This window comes from Microcaecilia unicolor, chromosome 1 (genome assembly GCF_901765095.1).
Source record: "Microcaecilia unicolor chromosome 1, aMicUni1.1, whole genome shotgun sequence".
NCBI lineage: Eukaryota > Metazoa > Chordata > Amphibia > Gymnophiona > Siphonopidae > Microcaecilia > Microcaecilia unicolor.
Genome location: NC_044031.1, coordinates 107,975,224 through 107,994,155, shown reverse-complemented (window position 1 = coordinate 107,994,155; position 18,932 = coordinate 107,975,224). Strand labels below are relative to the sequence as shown.

General features: G+C 41.4%; 1 protein-coding gene across 1 annotated transcript in view; it reads left to right on the top strand.

Moving 5' to 3' along the window:
* KIAA1217 (KIAA1217 ortholog) overlaps positions 1-18,932 on the top strand; it is a 656,634-nt gene that overhangs the window by 477,148 nt on the left and 160,554 nt on the right. The window contains exon 6 of the mRNA XM_030201398.1: positions 5,687-6,519. Within this exon, the coding sequence (XP_030057258.1) occupies positions 5,687-6,519 (833 nt within the window). The remainder of the gene's footprint in view (positions 1-5,686; positions 6,520-18,932) is intronic.

The following is an 18,932-nucleotide window of genomic DNA, read 5'->3' as shown; positions in this document are numbered from 1 at the left end:
TACCTCTCCTCTCTCATCTCTGCCTACATTCCTCCTCGTGAACTCCGCTCTCTGAAAAATCTCTCTTGTCGTCCCCCGTCTCCTCCACCGCTAACTCCAGACTTCGTTCCTTTTGTCTTGCAGCACCTTATGCCTGGAACCATCTTCCCGAACCCATACATCTAGGTCCATCTCTACCTGTTTTTAAATCTATGCTGAAAGTTCACCTTTTCACTACTGCCTTTGGCTCCTAACCGCTACTCATTTGCCCTCCTCCCCCCTGTTCCTCTTTACCCTGTAATTTCCCTTGCCCGTAATGTCTTGTCTGTCCATTTTACCTAGATTGTAAGCTCTTTGAGCAGGGACTGTCTCTCTATGTCAGTTGTTCAGCGCTGCATGCGTCTGGTAGCGCTGTATAAATGCTATTAGTAGTAGTAGTAGTATTCTATAACCTGCGCGCTTTACTCCTAGGTATGCCTTTGACCCGCCTATGACCTTCCCATGTCCATATCCGTAGAAGTTGTGTGTGATAGAAATTGCACTTGCAACTTCTAGAATAGCAACCCAAGAATGCTAATTGGTGCCAATTAACACCAGTTAACTCCAATTAACAGCCAATTATTACATTCAGTTTTGCGCACAATTGACCTTATTCTAGAAATTGCACATGCAACCTTGCAAGCTAAGCGTAAACTTGGGCACACTTGTAGAATTAGGGAGTATATGTGCAGTTGCTACATGTAGTCTGAAAGTTATGCGTTTAAATATACGCCCACTTACTGAGTAAGCACCATAGAAGATAGGCATGCACATACCGTGTAGCGCATAGCCAGGTTATTATCATTTACGTATGTAAATGACTAGCATAGTAGCATTTACACACATGCTTGCTGCCTAAGTCTATGTGGCTCATTATAAAATTATCCCCATTGTGCCACTATTCAGAGTCTTCTAGCTAATACATTGAAGCTTCAATATTTGGCTAGTCTATACATGTAATGTATACTTATTCAAATAATTTATGCTTGCCATTTGCTTACATTTTTAGAATACTAACACTTACTTGCGCAAGTGTCCATTTGCACATATCAGTGCTAGACGAGCGCTCAACGCTGTTCTATAAATGACTTGGAGTTTAAATGCAAGGGGGGCATTCACAAGGAAGAAGCATGGGCAAGGGGGCATTCACAAGGAAGAAGCATGGGGAAGGGGGGCATTCACAAGGAAGAAGCATGGGGAAGGGGGGCATTCACAAGGAAGAAGCATGGGGAAGGGGGGCATTCACAAGGAAGAAGCATGGGCAAGGGGGCATTCACAAGGAAGAAGCATGGGGAAGGGGGGCATTCACAAGGAAGAAGCATGGGCAAGGGGGGCATTCACAAGGAAGAAGCATGGGCAAGGGGGCATTCACAAGGAAGAAGCATGGGGAAGGGGGGCATTCACAAGGAAGAAGCATGGGGAAGGGGGGCATTCACAAGGAAGAAGCATGGGGAAGGGGGCATTCACAAGGAAGAAGCATGGGGAAGGGGGGCATTCACAAGGAAGAAGCATGGGGAAGGGGGGCATTCACAAGGAAGAAGCATGGGGAAGGGGGGCATTCACAAGGAAGAAGCATGGGCAAGGGGGCATTCACAAGGAAGAAGCATAAGGAAGGTGGTCATTCACAAGGAAGAAGCATGGACATGGCATGAATGAGACTAACATTTATGAATGTATCTTACAGAATACTGTAAGTTACACACTAAAAAAAAAAGTCCATAAGCCATTATTAAGATGAACTTGGGAAAATCAGCTGCTTATTTCTAGGGGTTAGTTTGTGAACCCTTACTGCCCAGTAAATAGGTGGTGGTAAGGGCTCAAATGCTAATGACCACGCGATAATTTGGAAATTAGCATGTGGCCATTTTACAGCCATGCTAAAAATGGCCTCAGTGCGTGTGAAAGCCCTGCGCTACTAATACCACTGGCCATTTTTTAGTGCAGCTTAGTAAAAGGGCCCCTAAAGGAAAAAAGCTAAGGAAAAGTATTAATTAACTAGCAGTAGAAAGGATCCAGGTACAGTGGTGGAAATAAGTATTTGATCCCTTGCTGATTTTGTAAGTTTGCCCACTGACAAAGACATGAGCAGCCCATAATTGAAGGGTAGGTTATTGGTAACAGTGAGAGATAGCACATCACAAATTAAATCCGGAAAATCACATTGTGGAAAGTATATGAATTTATTTGCATTCTGCAGAGGGAAATAAGTATTTGATCCCCCACCAACCAGTAAGAGATCTGGCCCCTACAGACCAGGTAGATGCTCCAAATCAACTCGTTACCTGCATGACAGACAGCTGTCGGCAATGGTCACCTGTATGAAAGACACCTGTCCACAGACTCAGTGAATCAGTCAGACTCTAACCTCTACAAAATGGCCAAGAGCAAGGAGCTGTCTAAGGATGTCAGGGACAAGATCATACACCTGCACAAGGCTGGAATGGGCTACAAAACCATCAGTAAGACGCTGGGCGAGAAGGAGACAACTGTTGGTGCCATAGTAAGAAAATGGAAGAAGTACAAAATGACTGTCAATCGACAAAGATCTGGGGCTCCACGCAAAATCTCACCTCGTGGGGTATCCTTGATCATGAGGAAGGTTAGAAATCAGCCTACAACTACAAGGGGGGAACTTGTCAATGATCTCAAGGCAGCTGGGACCACTGTCACCACGAAAACCATTGGTAACACATTACGACATAACGGATTGCAATCCTGCAGTGCCCGCAAGGTCCCCCTGCTCCGGAAGGCACATGTGACGGCCCGTCTGAAGTTTGCCAGTGAACACCTGGATGATGCCGAGAGTGATTGGGAGAAGGTGCTGTGGTCAGATGAGACAAAAATTGAGCTCTTTGGCATGAACTCAACTCGCCGTGTTTGGAGGAAGAGAAATGCTGCCTATGACCCAAAGAACACCGTCCCCACTGTCAAGCATGGAGGTGGAAATGTTATGTTTTGGGGGTGTTTCTCTGCTAAGGGCACAGGACTACTTCACCGCATCAATGGGAGAATGGATGGGGCCATGTACCGTACAATTCTGAGTGACAACCTCCTTCCCTCCGCCAGGGCCTTAAAAATGGGTCGTGGCTGGGTCTTCCAGCACGACAATGACCCAAAACATACAGCCAAGGCAACAAAGGAGTGGCTCAGGAAGAAGCACATTAGGGTCATGGAGTGGCCTAGCCAGTCACCAGACCTTAATCCCATTGAAAACTTATGGAGGGAGCTGAAGCTGCGAGTTGCCAAGCGACAGCCCAGAACTCTTAATGATTTAGAGATGATCTGCAAAGAGGAGTGGACCAAAATTCCTCCTGACATGTGTGCAAACCTCATCATCAACTACAGAAGACGTCTGACCGCTGTGCTTGCCAACAAGGGTTTTGCCACCAAGTATTAGGTCTTGTTTGCCAGAGGGATTAAATACTTATTTCCCTCTGCAGAATGCAAATAAATTCATATACTTTCCACAATGTGATTTTCCGGATTTAATTTGTGATGTGCTATCTCTCACTGTTACCAATAACCTACCCTTCAATTATGGGCTGCTCATGTCTTTGTCAGTGGGCAAACTTACAAAATCAGCAAGGGATCAAATACTTATTTCCACCACTGTAAGTAAACAGATTCCATTTAATCCCCATTCGAAGGAGATATCTCCAGAGGGCCCTTAGTAGCTAAAAAGGTAGGTTCTCAGGAGACATATTTCAGAAAAAAAAAAAAGCTATGATACACAATGGAGACCTGCATGAAAGAGAAATTCTTACTCTAAAGGCATAACTAGACATAATATGGTGAGTATTGTAACATTAAGAGGGTATTTTCGATATGATGTCTAAATCCAACTTTGGACGTTTTGCATAAAACATTCAAAAGTAAAGTGGTGAACCTGAAAAACGAACCTGAAAAACGTCTTTATCTACTTGTTTCAAAAACGGTCAACTCCAAGATGTTTTCTAGATGTTTTGTACTTAGTATGTCTATTTTTTGGGGCCATTCAAAAAAAAAAGTCCAAGTGAAAAACATACAAAATCCAGCCATTGGAATGTAGGAGGAGCCAGAATTCTTAGTAGACTGGCTACACAGACATCCCAGCAGAGCAGTGGGCATCCTAGGGGGTTTCTGCAGTGCACTTCACATAAAAGGTCCTAGGTAAACATGTCACCCCCCTCCCCTTATATTGTATGGTGAGCTCTCCAAAACCTACCAAAAACTTGCTGTACCCAACTATACACCACTACAATAACCCTTATGGCTGCAGGTGTCACCTATATGTGGGTACAGTAGGGCTTTGGGGGGCTGACACTTTTCACAATTGTAACAAAGTGGATTATGGGCCTGCTTCCACAGTGCAGTGCACCAACCACCAGGAACATGCTTGCTGCTCTAATAGGACTGGCCATAACATCTGAAGCTGTCATAGAGGCTGGTATGTACTGTTTCATTCACATCTTTGTGGAGAGGGAGGGGGTTATTGACCACTGATGGAGTAAGGGGTGTCATTTCTTTATTCCTGCATTGGTCCTGTGGTCAGTTAGGGCACTTTTTTGTGGCTTAGTCATTATTAAAACAGGTCTAGACCAAACCATCCAACTTTTAGCCATGGACAATTTTGTTTTGTTTCATTATGGCAGAAAATCGTCTGAGTCCCACCCTTAACACATCTCCTTGTGATCTGGACGCATTGCAAATGAACAGCATAGAAAAAGTCTAAAAAACGGGTTTCAAAAATAGCGATTTGAATTTTGTGAGAAAAACGTCCACCTGCCACTTTATGCCACTTTTTGGACGTTTTTTCTCTTTCAAAAATGAGCCCCTAAATGATCTACAGCGTGTCTTCCGAAAGTCCATAAATGTTACCAATACCACAGCAATGTTTTAAATCAGGTAAAATGGGGTTGGCATGTTATTCCATTAGAACATGTAGAAGTAAGGATCAAGTAAGCAGTAATAGCTTTTTATTAGACAACCTACCTGCAACATATTTAAATCGACTAACACAGCAATCACAGCTGTACTCAGTTGGTCTAGAACAAAGGGTATCATCGTAAAACGTACAATTTAGAATTGAATGAATGGGAGCTCCCATGTCTCCTGCACCTATGTGCTCTTCATTCCTGTGCTACACTTTAAGTGAATGAGTGAGTCGTCTCTTAAAGTTCCCCATCTGGCATGAATGTGTAACCAGGATTCACAGGTTTTACAATGTAATTTGTGTTTATTCTAAAAAGTAGAAATGTGCTTCCTATAGACCAGAAATCACAGAGGAAATACAAATAGAATAGGCATGTATCAATTGTTTTATAGCATATAATATTAAAATTAGCTGAGGTTGCTGTCATTGTGACAAGGTGCAGACTGTGCTGGAATACAACAGACATAGCTTTGTTTCCTGTTTGCTGGGAACAGGAATACCTTGCAGGTGATGTGCATGAACTCTTGGAGAGGGAGGATGGTTGCCTGCTGTGGTATTGATGAAGTTATTTTAACTTCTAGTTAGACAGACAATATAAATCAATCTGAGAAGATGCTCAGCGAAGGAAGGAAAAACACCAGATATGAAATCTGGCTGAGTTTTGTGCTCTGCTCAAACACATTGCTTTCAGATTTAATAAGAAAGAACTCTTCAAGTTGCATAGGAATTAAATAATTTTTTTCTCTTAATTTTCAGATGCAAAGAGAAAATTCTTATCCAGTTGCAATTACCCATCGACCAGGATCTGCCACACACCCTTCTCATGGAGGTCCAAACTCGCCACCCCCTACACCTATTCCTCATTCTATGCCCGCTTCTCCATCTAGAATTCCTTATGGAGGACCTCGTCCCATGGGCATACCAGGCAATGCGACAATCCCCAGAGACAGACTTTCAAGTGTGCCTGTCTCTAGATCCATATCTCCAAGTCCCAGTGCCATTTTGGAAAGAAGGGATGTCAAACCAGATGAGGATATGAGCAACAAAAATGTTCAGTTGTTGAGAAATGAGAGCATGTATGCTGACCCTTACTTGTATCACGAGGGACGGATGAGTGTGGCGTCTTCACATAGTGGACATCCTCTTGACATCCCAGATCATGTGCTAGCATATCATCGTAGCACAGTGAGATCCACGAGCACATATTCAAATCCTGCTATGCAGGCTGAGATGATGGAGCAATCACTGTACAGACAAAAATCAAGAAAATACACTGATAGTCATCTTCCAACATTGGGTTCTAAAACTCCGCCACCTTCTCCGCACAGAGCAGCGGACATCAGAATGATAGATATTCATTCTCATAATACACATATACCACCTCATGCTATCCAGCCTGATAGATCGTCTCCTATCCGCCAGTCATTTAAGAAAGAATCAGGAGTCCCTGTTTTTGTGGACACAGCAGGAAATAAAGTTCGCAATGTTAGTGGATTACCTGGCATGGCAGATATGGGTCCGCCTCTGATTGACAAGCAGGCATTGGGAGTTTACGGGCCACCAGGATCACCAAAAGATACATACACCAGGTAAGACCAAAGAGTATAAGATAAAATGATAGTCCATCTTTTTTTTTTATGTACCACCTATAAAGTTGCTTATCTAAGCGGTGTACAAAAAAAGTAAGCTGAGTGGGGGGAGTTTGAGAACAGGCCTAGGTTACAATTGAAGAAAAAACATATAGCTGTAAAAAAAGCATAAAAAACTAAGCTACTAAGATACAAGGGGCAATTCTTTAAGACAAAAAGGGGGAAGGACAAGGATATCTAGGAAAGGGTAATGAACAATGCAGCTGGGTCACCGATGAACGAGCAGAATGAGGTGGGGTAGAATAGAATAAGTCCGATGGAAAAACGTGGAGTTACTATAGGTTATCAGAAGGAAAGCAGGAGTAAAATAAATTTTCTGTGATATATTTTTTTTAATTTGCTGAGTGAAATTTCAGTATGAATATCAATCGGTAAGCTATTCCACAGTGTGGGAGCCACAACAGTAAAACAGGATTCATGAGTGCAGTCTAAATAAATGAACTAGTGAGATGATGATCTAAGAGAACAGGAGGGCTTGCATGGAAATAAAAAGAACATAAGAATAGCCATACTGGGTCATATCAATGGTCCATCTAACCCAGTAACCTGCTTCTATCAGTGGCCAATCCAGGTCCCAAGTACCTGACAGAAACCCAGTTAGTAGCAGCAATCCATGCTACCAATCCAGGGGCAAGCAGTGGCTTCCCCCATGTCCAACTCAATAACAGACTATAGACGTTTCCTACAGGAGCTTGTCCAAACCTTATTTAAACCCAGATACACTAATTGCTGTTACCACATCCATGCCATTTCTTAGAGTGTTCCCTAGTCTTTGTACTTTTTGAAAGAGTGAAAAATCAATTCACTTCTACTTATTCTACACCACTCAGGATTTTATACACCTCAATCATATCCCCCCTCCACCCTCAGTTTCCAAGCTGAAGAGCCCTAGTCTTTCCTCATATGGGAGGAGTTCCACCCCCTTTATCATTTTGGTCGCTCTTTTTTGAACATTTTCTAATTCCGTTATACCTTTTTTGAGATACAGTGACCAGAATTGAACACAATACTCAAGTTGAGGTCACACCATGGAACGATACACAGAAGCATCACAGTATTCCTAACCTCCTGTTTGCTTTTTTGGCCACCACTGTACACTGGGCAGAAGATTTCAGTGTATTGTCTACAGTAATACCTAGATCTTTTACTTGAATGCTGACTCCTAAGGTGGACCCTAGCATCAGGTTACTGTGATTCAGATTATTCTTCCCAATGTGCATCACTTTTCATTTGTCCACATTAAATTTCATCTGCCATTCGGATGTCCAGGCTTCCAGTTTCCTAAGGTGCATTTTCACAACTTTGAATAGTCTTGTATCATCTGCAAATCACCTCACTCATTAGTTCTGTTTTCCAGATAATTTATAAATATGTTAAATAGCACTGGTCCCAGTACAGATCCCTGTGGCACTCCACTGTTAACCCTCCTCCATTGAGAAAAATGGCCATTTAACCCTACCCTCTGTTTTCTGTCCAATAACCAATTCCTAATCCACAGAAGGACATTGCCTCTATCCCATGACTTTTTAATTTTCTCAGGAGTCTCTCATGAGTAATCTTATGAAAAGCTTTCTGAAAATGTAGATAAACTACATCCGCTGGCTCACCTTTATCCACATGTTTATTTACGCCTTCAAAGAAATGAAGCAAATTGGTAAGGCAAGACTTCCCTTGGCTGAACCCCTGCTGTGTCCCATTAAACCTTGTTTGTCTATGTATTCCGTAATGTTATTATTTATAATAGTTTCCACTATTTTCCCGGCACTGAAGACAGGCTTACCAGTCTGTAATTTCCCAGATCATCCCTAGAACCATTTTTAAAAATTGGTGTTACATTGGCCGGCCCTTCAATCTTCAGGTAGTACAGCTGATTTTAACAACAGGTTACAAATCACTAACAACAGATCAGCAATTTCATGTTTGAGTTCTTTCAGTACCCTGTGGGGTGTATACTATGCGGTCGAGGTAATTTGTCACTCTTTAACTTGCCAATTTGGCTCAATACGCTGCATCATCACCCTTGAAAACCATTTGTGGTACAGGTAGGTCTCGTGCATCTTCTTCCGTAAAGACTGAAGCAAAGAATTCAATCAATCTCTCCGCTATGGCCTTGTCCTCCCTGAATGTCCCTTTTGCTCCTTCATGAACTAATGGCCCCACAGATTTCTTCACAGGCTTTCTGCTTCTGATGTACATGAAAAAGGTGTTAGTATGAGTTTTTTTTTTCTCCACAGAAAATTTTTCTTCATATTCTCTCTTGGCGTTCTTTATCAAGGCTTTTCATCTAGCATGACACTGCTTATGTTGCTTCTTATTTTCTTCAATCGGATCCTTTTTCCATTCTTTGAAGGATTCTCTTTTGGCTCTAATAGGCTCTTTCACTTTGCCTTTTAACCATGCTGGCTTTCGTTTGCTCGTCTTTCCACCTTTGTTAATAAGTGGAATATGTCTGGTCTGGGCTTGTATGATGGTACAACTTCCATGCCTGATTTAAAGACCTAACCTTTGCTGTTGACCCTTTCAGCTTCTTTTTAACCATTTTTCTAAAGCGAAAAAGAGGTAATCTAGAATAATAGACTGGGTGAGCTATGACAAGGGTCATAAAGAGGATGCCGTATGAAATAGACAGTGTTCAGAAGATGGCAGAGGAGTGACTGTCAAATTTCTTAGCCCCAAATAATAGCTTCACTGATGTGTTTTGAATTGTTTGAAGTCTCCTGAGTTCTGATAGTTTTATTTTATGAAGAAAGAGTTACAGTAATGGTCGGGATAAGACTAGTTGTAGCAATAGATGACGCGCATCCTAATATAAGTGCAGTTTTCCTTGATGCAGTTGTCTTAATGTGAGGAATGACTTTAAAATAGAAAGAAAGCTCAAAAGTAAGAGCAACATTAAAAGTAACTGATGGAATTTTAACAGATGTGCTAAATGGAATTGGTGTCCTTGGATCTTAGGTAGAAGTGAGTCAAGTGAGTGAAAGCTCTAGGGGAATAAGATGGCAGTTGTTTTAGAGGGCTGTACGTTCATGTGTTTAGTTAATTATTTTTCATTCATACAGATGCATACGCTGGCTACAGTGGTTGATGCGTGTATCTAGACTTAAGTCAAAACCTCCGTTATGGAGGGCTCTGTTTTCAGGTAATTATCTGCTTCCCAACTTAAATATTCCAAGCTCAAAACAAGGGATGTTAGAGGCCAGTTACTCTGAAGACAAAGCCAGCTGCCAAGGAGACTTAGGAAAAAAAAACAAAAAGCAAAGGAATTTGACATAAACATTTATTTTTTAAAGTATCTCTTGTTGGGCTGAAGCATAAATGGTGATGTTTCAGCAAGCTTCTAGCATCGGTAATTCCGTCTGGAATGTGCATCTTGTTTGCTAGAATGATTGTTACATTTATTAAATGAAAACACTACTAAGTGTAATAATGGATTTCCATTTCTATGCTTTCTTTCATGAATACAATATCCCAATCTAACAATCATTCATGTAGGCATTTCTTAACAGGGGGTGGTTAGATGTGATCTAGTCAACACTATATCACAGCTTCAGAACTGGAAAGGAATTAATAATTGTTGGTTCAAGTTAAACTTTAAGTAAATAGAGATACAGGAATTCAAAATTACACACAGACCCCCAAATTCTATAAATGGCATCTTAAGTTGTGTGCACATGCGGCCAAATTGCGCACACAACTTAATTAACAAGCTAATCAGCACTGATAATTGGTGCTTAACAACCAATTAGTGGTACTGATTGTCTTTAATTAGAATTTACACACACACCTTTCTAGGCAGTGTGATGAATGTAAATTCTAATGCGTGCAGCCAACAAGTGGCCATGGGCGTAGAATGGGCATTTCAAAATTACACCCGGTCTCTTTAGGCCTGATTTTAGATGGCCTAAATAGGTGCATGTAAATTTTAGTTGCGAGAATGGCACGTGAGCATATTCTGTAAACTACGCCTAACTTTAGGCATAGTTTATAGAATCACGCTAAGAGCGTGATTTTTTGGTGCCAATTTCTAAGGCACCGTTTATAGAATTTGGCCCAGTTCAAATAGCAGAGGCAGAATTAGAACCTGTTTATGTTCATGCTCAGATGTACCTGATTGCACTTTTCTTCATGAGAGACTCCTCAAGAAATGAAAATGCTATGGAATAGAATGCAATGTGTTATTATGGACTGGCAGCTGGTTAAAAGAAACAGAGTTAGGACTAATGGGCCAGTGCACAAAGCTTACCATGCTTGCAACGTTTGCTTTAGACTGGTTGTAGCCAGTCTAAAGCAAACGTTATTTAGCGTTTAATGCACAAAAGGGTTATGCGTTACTTTTACCGTTCGCCTTAGCAGCTACCGATAACCCTATGCAAATGTATTACAAGCAGTACATCAGTATTAAAATGAACATTCCGTGTGATGCACAGAAAAGAGCGCCTACCTTTAACGTCCTAGATTCTCTGGCAGGTCAGGAGTTATCGGAGAGGAGCCCTCCTCATCCACGATGGCAACGCCAGTTCCCTTCTCTTTTCAGCCTCTGTCTCCTGATCACCCCCACAGCTTGGTGCAGGGAGCCCTCCTGACTTTTATTTTTCCTGGTTCCCTTTCTTGGTACCCTGTGAGCTGCATGCACACCAGAGCTTCAGTTTCAAAGTGCACCCGCGCCCCTGCCGCCGTCTTTACAAACCGGATGGCTGTGCAGGTCCCCCCACTACCACAGGTAGCCACAGGAGGAGCCCTGTTTGTCCCGAAGATGAAGTTCAGTGCAGGAGCTCTCTCCCTCCCCCCCACCCCCCTTGTCCTGGAAACAACTGTTCTGCATATGTGCTAGCGCTTCCAGTGGCCGATGCATAAAGGGCGCTGTTAAATTTCTGTGCATCTCATTTGCATGCCATCCCCTTCGTACATTGGTCGCATTTTGCGAGTCGGTAAGTTCACTCATAGCTGCGATCTTTGTGCATTGTTCCCTAAATGGGCAGTTTTCCTTATGGAAGAGGTAACTAATGAAGTGTCCGGAGGATCTCTTGTGGGACAGACATTGTTTATCATATTTATTAATAATATGGAAAAGGGAGCAAGGAGCAAGGTGATCAAATTTTCAGATGAAACAAAATTATTCAAAGTAGCTAAACCATGAGCAGATTGTGAAGAATTTCAGAGGATAGCTATCTGAATGGCAGATGATGTTTAAAGTGGACACATGCTAAATAATCCTAAATACGTGTACATAATACAGGGTTTCACATTAAGAGTTACCATTCATAAAGTGGATTTGGAGTTATTTGGATAAAAAGTTGACATCCTTAGCTCAGTGTGCAGCTGTGGCCAAAAATGCAAACAGAATGTTAGGAGAATGGAGAATAAAGCTGAAAATATAATATTTCTAAGGATCCACACCTTCAGTACTGTTCACAGTTTCGGTCACCCTATCTTCAAAAAGATATAGGGGGACGAGAAAAGGTTCAGAGAAGGACTACCAGAATGTAAGAGGGAATGAAACAGATTCCCTATGATGAGAAGCTAAACAGGTTAGGAGCTCTTCGGCTTGAAGAAGAGACAACTGAGAGAGGATACGATAGAGGTTTACAAAGTCAGGACTGGGGTGGAGCAAGTTAATTTACCTTTTCAAATAACAGTAATCTAACTGGTGGCAGATTGAAAATAAACTTAAAGTAAACAGCACAATTAGCATATGGAATTTTGTTCTCAGAGGATATAGTGAAGGTTGATAGTATAGCTGGTTGAAAAAGAGGTTAGGACGACTTCTGGAGCACAGGTCTGTTAACAATTATTAGCAAGATAGACTTTGGGAGCACTGTTTCTTCTGCGAGTGAGTGATAGGGAATGAATCTTCCCGTTGGGATCTCTCATTATTCTGAATCATTATGCAGCGTTGTGCAGATACACAAGAGCTAGGCTTTTTCTGTGGAGCTTACAATATAGTCAAACCACACAGACAAAACACATAAGATGCTTCAAGTTAAAATCAACAAAGCCTTGGTTTTGTGAGGAACCAGGATCTGCGGGGTCTGACCAAATGCCTGGACAGGCCACTGTGGTAGATGGAATAGTGGGCACAATAGAAATCGGTCTGACCCAGCAAGGCATGTCTTGTACCCTCTGCTAAGTCTCTAAAAGGCAGGGGCAGACTGACCATTGGGACAATAGGGCAGTTCCTGAGGGTCCACAGTAGTAGTAGGGGGCCCCTTTCCCCTAGCCTCCATTTAGTTACATAAGTATTGCCATACTGGGAAAGACCAAAGGTCTATCAAGCCCAGCATCCTATTTCCAACAGTGGCCAATTCAGGTCACAAATACCTGGCAAGAGCACAAAAAAAGTACAAAACATTCTATACTGCTTATCCCAGAAATAGTGGATTTTCCCCAAGTCCATTTAATAATGGTCTATGGACTTTTTCTTTAGGAAGCCGTCCAAACCTTTTTTAAACTCCGCTAAGCTAACTGCCTTTACCACATTCGCTGGCAACGAATTCCAGAGTTTAATTACATGTTGAGTGAAGAAATATTTTCTCCGATTTGTTTTAAATTTACTAAATTGTTTAGTCACTTTTAATAGGTGGTTAGGGGCCCATGACCTTTATTGCCTGGGGGCACAGACCACTGTCGGCGCACTCCTGCTGAAAGGGTAAAATATAGGTAAAGATGTGCGTGTACCATACTTTCATCTGTGCAAACAATAAATGACAACATATTCATAACTGCTGATGAGCTTTTTAAAGCTGAAACTGAAAAATAAGGTGGATAAAATGTTGAACTCTAATTTTAACACAGCAAATGGTATTTTGCAGAGAAAATCAATACTCTCCAGAGAGCTTGAACTAATCCTATTCTTGCTTGCATTGTTAATTAGAGTTGTGTAGAATTAAATTACTTGTTTTGTCACTTTATAGATTACCATGTAATGCGACTAATTACTTTGCTGTTTAGGTAACTAACTACTTGAGAGATTAATTTTCCCCCTTTTGTCTTTTTATATTCTGTAAATGTGCAGACCTGCCCTGAATGTCTCTGTAAATGGTATTTATAGCATGTGCAGACCTCCAGGTTGTTTCTGCCATAAAGCAGGTCATTTTAGAAGGCTTGCACAGCTTCTGCTCATGTAAATCTGCTATGTGCAAACATTCTGATTTTGTATTGCCACTCTTTACATGTGTAGAAGATGCATGAAGCACAGATTGGAAAGGTTCGTGTTTCAGGCACAGTTAAGGCAGTGCAAAAATGTACATGTCTGTTTTTTAAAAAATGTGCCCATTGGCATTTCCTCCTGCTGTGAGGCAGGCATGAATTTCATCTAGCTGCTCATTTGGACCTGGGGTCTCCAGCAGTGACTGGGGAGAGGGGGGCAGTTGTGCTTGCCTCTGTGTTGACTAAGACCACGTCTCTTGTACCAACCAGTTTTTAGAGTACTTAGATCAGCTGAGAGGGCGCTGCTGGAGGTTCCATCCTTCCGTGTTGTGAGGCTTGAAGAATATCGAGGCACAGTGTTTCAGATTGGAGGGCCAAGATTATGGAATACTCTTCCCATTTCCTTAAGGAATATTCGACAAATAGAGGCATTTAAGGAAGAGTTGAAAACCTATCTGTATAAGCAAGAGTTGGAAACTACAGACACATTGCACTAGGCTAGAAAAAATGTATCAACAGTGGGGGGGGGGGGGGGGGGGGGGGAGATGGTTAGGAGAAGTATGATGCATATCCCCCAGTTCACATTAAATATAAATCCCTATCTAAACCAGTGCGTTTGGATACACAGAGTCATGAATGTGAATATTTCTGTTGAGAATACATCTGAAAAAACACAGCCTCTGCTGCTTTTCAGTTGGTTAAAGTCTAGAGTAAATAAAGAATAGAAATGAGATTTAAAACATAGGAGGTTGACTTTTTTTTTTTTTATTATTGATCTAGACCTCTAATGAAATGTTGCTCTAGCATCAGTGTAAAACAGAGTGGCAGATCAATCTAAGCATGTTGCAGTCATTTGTGTAGAGTGGCTTTTGACCTGTAAAAGTCCGTAGGAAACCAGGAAAATAATTTCATTCTGCACATTTAAAAGCATTCAAGAGTGGAGAAAACTGAAAGCTGAAGATGATTCATGGGCAGAGGTTACACCAAAAATGATTGACGTAGCGCAATTTGAAAACCTTTGTCAAGTCTTCAGTTCTTGTTACTCGTTATTCCTGTACCTCTAGTAGGAGATATTTTTATAAAGGATTTTACACATATGACAGGGCTCTTATAGAACTGTCTCGGAGGTAACATGTGCAACAGTGCAGATGTTGATGAGAAAGAGTGTGCTTATTCGCATCTTGCATGTAAGTTTATTCAGGGGTAGGATTTGGGTGTTGCATGGGAGGAGTCGTGATTTACGCAGCCCCATTTTAAACGGGTCGTAGAAGTTGAAGTTGAGACATGCAGGCTGTGCCTCTTGTTTCACCAGTATTTTAGAACAGAATCTCTCCATCGTAGAGCCTGTATTAAAATACAGGAGAAATGAACATTTATGTGTGGGGTGCATGCAGCATAAACATTCAGTTTAGCAAAAAATTGTAGAAAATAATGACGATGTGAAAGCCAGTACATAACCCACCTTAGAAACATTGTCATCCTATTATCCAGATGTCCTCACAATGGCCAGTTTCCCTTGCCAGTTTGGAATTTTTTTTTTTTGGGGGGGGGGGGAGGGGAACAAAACCACTGGGGGATTAAGGGGACAGAGAATAGCCGCAATGAATAGCAGATAATGCAGCAATCAGCAGCAGCACAGCGATTATTTTGTTTTTACATACAGTTGTGATCCTTGAGGAAGGAATTTTGCTGAAAAACGGTACGTGTTGGGTCTGGACTGTTTATGCAACCTTTATCGGAGAGTAAAATATTTTTCTTGAAGACATTGAATTCCTGGCAGTTCATGGAACTTCTTCCTTCCATTCTGTGCTTATCTGTCTGATTGCTATGGAAGTACTTATCCTCCTTTTTTGTTTGATTTGTGATTTTTGTGGGATTAAGGTGACAACCTTTCCTAATTCCTCAAGTGGAGTGTTTACCAAATCCTAAACATGTTTTGTAGCAGGTGTGCCACCTGATGTCATTTTGGATGTAGATGTTTTGTCCTCTTCTAAATGGGGAATAAAGGTCTGTGAATTCATCGCACCCTTGTTCTGCCCAAAATACGCCCATACTGCCCCTTGCCATTTTCTTGCACTTGGATTTGATATGTGCATATCCTGGCTTTGTAAAATAGAAACTTAGAGACATTCATTCAAGAGAAACATTTAAGTGCCAGTTTATGCATGTATCGAATGCAAATAGGACTTGCAAAATGAGGGCTATAGTTTATGAAATACACCATTTATAGTAACATAGTAAATGATGGCAGATAAAGACCCGCATTTTCCATCCAGTCTGCCCAGCAAAGTGGCCAGAGCACCTGCCACTCTGTACAGGTTACACCCCTTCATGATCAAAACCGGCATCACAAATAGGGCGGTCGGCAATTTGCCTCAATACCAACCAGTTATATTGGACACAGTCCTGGAAGAGTGGTTTTATAATTTTGGTTGTAGCATAGTCACAGTCATTATCAGTACTTGATTAATCCAACAATCTAACAATGATGCAAGCTGACAACATTTTACTCGCTATCAACCTTGAGGTGTCTTCCTCTCCCCCTCAGAGATGCATCCACTGCATATAATACGAATGTGATATAAAATACGCCTACTTGTTGTTGATCTGTGCTTCTTATTTTTGGAACACAAACTGCAAAAGTCTGCCCAGCACTGTCATAAGAACTTAAGAGTAGCCATACTGGGTCAGAGCAATGATCCATCTAGCCCAGAATCCTGTTTCCAAACAGTGGCCAAGCAGAAACCCAATTAGTAGCAACATTCTATGCTACCAATCCTGAGGACAGCAGTTGCTTCCCCATGTCTGTCTCAATAGCAAACTGTGCACTTTTCCTCCAGGAATTTGTTCCAAACCTTTTTAAAACCCAGATACGCTAACCGCTGTTACCACATCTTCCGGCAAAGAGTTCCAGAGCTTAACTATTCATTGAATGTCTGTTTTATCATTCCCATCTTAGTAATTCCCTTACCCTGTATTTGTCCTGTTTGTCTGTCTTGATTAGATTGTAAGCTCTGTCGAGAAACTTCATGTTCAGTGTACAGCATTGTGTACGTCTAGTAGCGCTATAGAAATGGTAAGTAGTAGTAGTCTTTGGAATTCCAAAATCCCAGGATTCCGGAATCTTGCTACTCTTTGGATTCCGGAATCTTGCTACTGTTTGTCCTTATCCCTTATTTGTCCTTTTTGTCCTGATTAGATTGTAAGCTCTGTCGAACAGGGACTGTCTCTTATGTGTTTAGTGAACAGTGCTGCATATGTCTAGTAGCACTATAGAAATGAGAAGTAGTAGTATTTCTGTTACCAAAAAGCAGTAAACAACAAACCAGTAGGTGCAAACATTTTTTCAGTGGTAACCATACAGCATAGTCATAAAACTTCACAAACGTCCAGTCTCTCTTAATGTTCATTCAATAGCCCAACATGTTTTGGCACTTTTGTGCCTATATCAGGTGCAATTAGACAATATAGTGACCAGGATATGAAGTACACAACCCACATAGAGGGCATGGACATATATAGACTGTATGTGACGTGATAAATTATGTAATAAATTAGAGTTAAAAATCAAAATTAAAAACTTTTATTACAGGAATCCAAAACCTATAACACCATAAAATATATTGAAAAACCATGATTTTACCTTAAGGAATACACACAGCCACACTTATAGTTACTTGTAACGGGCTCCCAGAACTCATTCCAATATGCTGCAAAAAGAACAAAGAGAAAACTCTCAGGTTAATGTTTTCCAGTTTTAGAAATATACAGCCACCATCCGGGTTTTATTGTTTCCCTCACTTTTTATTCTAATGACATTCTAATGTGGTTTTAATGTCCAAGGAAAACGTGTATGAATAACAAAGGGGTTTTAAAAAGTGCAGATTCCAGCTATTTTACTATAAGTTCCAAAGAAAATTTTAATCCCCAGCCCATCAATAACAGACTCAAGCAGCCATCTGTTCTTAACGCACATGTTTCCAATTAGCTTTGCCTTTCAGAATAAAAAATGCACTTCACTTTGGGCTGCTGTACTCCCCAAAACAAACTGGAAACATAAGTGGTCCAGAGTACGGTCTGCTTGATCATAGGAACCAGCTCTGTGGGTGCTTAAGCACCCCCAATATTGAATGAACTTTCTGTGTCTAAGGAGAGGTAATTTCCATTGGGTTTAGCACCCTCAATAATTTTGAAAAGTTGGCTGATATGTGCTTGATTAGTTTGGCCTGATATGAAGTAGCTTTTTAAATTTTTGGTGAAGTGCGATAAACCTGCTCCATACCTGATTATGAGGCTTGTGTGCTGAAACAGGGCTTCTCAAAGCTGTTTTTTTCACCCCACAGTCAGGTTATCCACCCTGAATATGCTTGAGTTGAGATTGCACATACTAAGTCTCCAAATGCATGCAAATGTATCAAACCATATAACCATGAATGTCTTGAGAATCTAACAGGTTTGTTAAGTTTAACACAAATGCTAAGAAGAAGTAGTGTGGTGTGGCAGGAGGAGCATTGGGGGAGGCAGCGCATGGAACCAGGTAGTATTTGGACATTTTAGAAGACGATCCTCCAGATGCAGACCTGCCAAGTCTTCTGCGTTCAGCCAGGTGGTGCTGGACTGTTGAAGCTTAGCCTGCCAAGGGGGTGGGGCTCAGGTCAGGGGAACATTAAAAGCCCTGAGGCCAGAGCAGATGGGAGGCCCTGATACAGAAGCTTCAGGAGAAGGTGCGAGAAGAATGCCCTGACACAGAAGCCCAGAGAAGAAGGTAAGGAGGAAGAGTCTCTCATGAGAATTATAGTGTGCTCAAGATAGGAGGGTCACATTTTACAGTGTTTACTTAAGCTGTGATGTTAGAATTTGGAGTAGAGTCCACGTGGAAGATACAGAATACAAGTAGAGTATTGAAGTGAGCCTGCTAGGAACAGTCCCTAGGAGTACTAGCAAGTATGAGCTGATGGAATTGGACTTCAGCATATCTAAGATGAAGTCTCTTTTTGTGTGAAATGAATGCCACTTGCATCTGTGAGAGTAATAGACTTTTTGGTAAATTTCTTTCACAATAAAGACTTTTCTTTAGGTTTAACTTGTCTACTGCCTGTGTCTGTGAAGGGTCCATGCCTGGCTACTAGCCCACACTATTACACCCAGTACTAATGCTTTAAATTTAATGCAGTAAGAAATTGGTAGTCAGTGGTGATCCTGAAGAG